This window comes from Bactrocera tryoni, chromosome 2 (genome assembly GCF_016617805.1).
Source record: "Bactrocera tryoni isolate S06 chromosome 2, CSIRO_BtryS06_freeze2, whole genome shotgun sequence".
NCBI lineage: Eukaryota > Metazoa > Arthropoda > Insecta > Diptera > Tephritidae > Bactrocera > Bactrocera tryoni.
This window is the reverse complement of record NC_052500.1, coordinates 64304149-64307517: the sequence shown is the minus strand read 5'-3', so window position 1 is coordinate 64307517 and position 3369 is coordinate 64304149. Positions and strand designations below refer to the sequence as shown.

Below are 3369 nucleotides of genomic sequence, written 5' to 3'. Positions count from 1 at the left end.
GGTTTTCTTATATTACTAGAACAACAAACAAATTATCGCATAAGGGCGAGTGCTAAGAGAGTTTGCGGTTTTCAGAAATATTTTGCTTGATAAGGAATTAAAGCACGATTTAAGTTTCTAAAAGCATTCCAATGCGTTATTATATTTTAGTATTTCAGTAAGTGTAAGTGAGTTGGTCTGCAAGCCCGATTTATTGTGGAGGAAATATAAAAACAATAACAGCAAAATAATAAATATGAACAAACTAAAAGTGCGCAATTTGTGTGTAATACTCGCCTACATACTAAGTCCACTGATCATAAAGAACAAATTTCTGTTGGCGCACACTACGGAAATGGCGTTAATCAAAACTACTATTGAACCAGTCTTCACTTGGTCCCCCAATTGCTATAGCGATGAGAAGACTAAATGTAGCTGCTATGGTGATGATGATTTTCGTTGTACAATTGTAGACAGACTCAATGATATTTACATCGAGTTTTCTTCCAACTTACGGACTCTGGTTGTAATTTGTTCCATAGGCACAGAAACTAATATAAATTATCTACTCGATCGCAAATTTCAGTCAATTTTACTTAAAACCCGTTATTTGGAAGTGACAAATTGCAAGAATTTTACACACGAAATCTATATGAATGACGATGTGCGGGAAATTCTAATAGACATGCAGGAGTTGAATAAAATAATACTAGTAAATAACAATGACCTTGCTGCAGGAACAATGGAATATTATGGTGCCGTCATGAATATGCTTCACTTACAATTGATTATTAAATCAAATCGTAATGAAATCCGGAAAGCAGATGTTATAAGCATACCAACTGACACATTTTCTACGCTGAACCAACTGGAAACGCTTACGCTTAGCGTATACAGTCTACGAAACTTTTCGCTGCAAAACTTGACGCAAACACACTTTAAGAACCTCACTGCGCTCAGACAGCTTAACTTAGCCGGAAATAATATGAGAATGTTGGACGCCAACATCTTTGCAGCGCTAAAGCAATTGAATTGTCTGAATTTGAGCCGTAATGAAATCCGAGAATTGCCCGAAAGTCTGCTTGCAAATCAGCGTCAACTTCTCATACTGGATCTGAGTCATAACTCATTGACATATTTACCGTCACACCTTTTCAATCACACTCCTTGGTTATGGCAGTTGAAACTTGGTGGCAATCAACTGCACGACAGTACAAATCTTATGGAAAATCTGAAACCGCTGCGTTACCTACATAGGCTAGACGTGAGCCAGAATCAACTGCAAACTATTTGGAGCACCGAGACTTCCGTCAATAGAACACCAAGCTTACTAAAAAATTTTCAATACAGCTACTCGTATAAGGGCATGACTGATGATTTAGCCGACCACCTTAATTATATTATCAAGTTGCAACCAGAAAATTACGAAGATGGCAAGATTAACTCAACAATAATCAATTTAAGTGGCAATCGTTTGCGCGACTTCTCTTTGGATTGGCTTGTAGCAGTGAGCATAACATGCCCTTTTGAAATAAACCTAGAGCACAATCTGATTGAAAACATTTTTGCTTTACAAAATTTCTTCGTTACCACTGACGATTGTTGGTCCGAAATCAAAATGGCTGGTAATCCGATCGTGTGCGATTGTAAATTGGCTTGGATTTACAGTGAAAACTATCGTTTGCTGTTCAATGGTTTACAGTGCGTTCAGTCGTCAACCAAACTAGTAAAAGATCTCGCGCAGCTGGAACCTAAAGAACTGTGTGCTTGGGAGCCAGTCATGTGCCCCATCGAATGTAATTGTTACACACAATTTGAATTTCTGCACATCAATTGCAAGGGTGCGCAACGTATCGAACAGCTCCCACGCTCCGAGCAAGTTGGGCTCAAGAGTTCGATACTCGACATTAGCAATAACAATTTCATTGAATTGCCGCTAAACACGACCTTCGGCTATGGTAACGTTTCACAACTCAACGCGTCGTACAATAAAATCACGAGCATAAATATCAGTCAACTGCCAACCAATTTGACGGTTTTGGATCTACGAAATAATCGCTTAAAATCTTTAAATGATGAATTTTTGCGTGCATACCTCAATGAGAGTACAAAACTAAAATTTCTCTATCTAAGTGAAAATCCTTGGTTTTGCAACTGTTCCACGCTGCAACTGCTGTACACCATACGCACACATCGGAGACGCATACCCGATGCCGACCAGTTACTCTGTGTTAATCTGCCGAACGATACACTCCTAATAGCAATTGTGAGAGAATTGTGTGCAACTCCTGTTAACGCTGAATATTATCAGTACTTGATTACAACTCTGATTAGTATAGCGTTAACCATTATTATTTTACTTTGCATTATCGCACTCTTCTATAAATATAAATTAGAAGTGAAAGTCTGGTTATATAGCCATAACATATTGAGATTTTGGATTAACGAATGTGAGCTGGATGAGCATAAAAAATTCGATGCCTTTATTTCATATGCACACCAGGATGCAGACTTCGTCAACCATACATTACTGCCGCAGCTCGAACAGTCCGAACCACCATTTCGTGTATGCACGCACGAACGCAATTGGCTGGCTGGCGCTTATATACCTGAACAAATCATCGAATCGGTGGAACAGTCACGTCGGACGATCATTGTGCTCTCGCAGCATTTCATCGAGTCGGATTGGGCGCGCATGGAGTTTCCCACAGCGCATCAGTGCTCGTTGAACGAGGGTCGTGCGCGCATAATAATGATTAAATATGGTGAAATCTCGAACAGTGAGTTATTATAGAGAGCTAAAGGCATATTTGGATATAAATACAAATCTGGATTGACAAGATATCAGATTTTGGGACCAATTACGCTACGCCATGCCACATAAATTGGGTAGAGAGAGGAATTCCGATATGCTAAAAATTAACGGCAGAATGTATGTTATGGGACAAGTTGAGATGAATCGTTTGCGTGACGAAATTGTTTAAATTTGTCACAGTTGGGTTGTGGTCAAGCAATTGGTTGCAGGATGGTAAGAGTTTTCACAAATACATTTACATATATTTATGAAAATACAAATATATTACATTTAGTTACAGCTACTCAGTGAAATCTTCCGACTCTTCTGTGACACAAAGAGTTATTCAAAATGTTCCTACTAAGAGAAAGATGGATATAATCTTGGCCAACCTGTTCACCAAACAGGGGTGATCGCACAAACTCTTCAATACCATTTTATTATATTTCAAGTAACCATTAGATAAATTCTCCTGTATATGTAATTAAAAAATACACAATGTTATTTGTTTGTATATAGTCATATACCAATACTCCCACTACCAACAACATACACTTCCTTCTTCATTCCTTCTTTACCTATCTTACTTATCCTCT

At 38.3% G+C, this 3369-nt stretch overlaps 1 protein-coding gene across 1 annotated transcript; it reads left to right on the top strand.

Moving 5' to 3' along the window:
* Positions 1–334: 334 nt before the first annotated feature.
* LOC120768836 (protein toll-like) lies at positions 335–2963 on the top strand. The gene is given in 2 exon segments (XM_040095587.1): positions 335–2769; positions 2771–2963. Coding segments are annotated over 2 exon segments (2628 nt in total).
* The last annotated feature ends 406 nt before the right edge of the window (positions 2964–3369 follow it).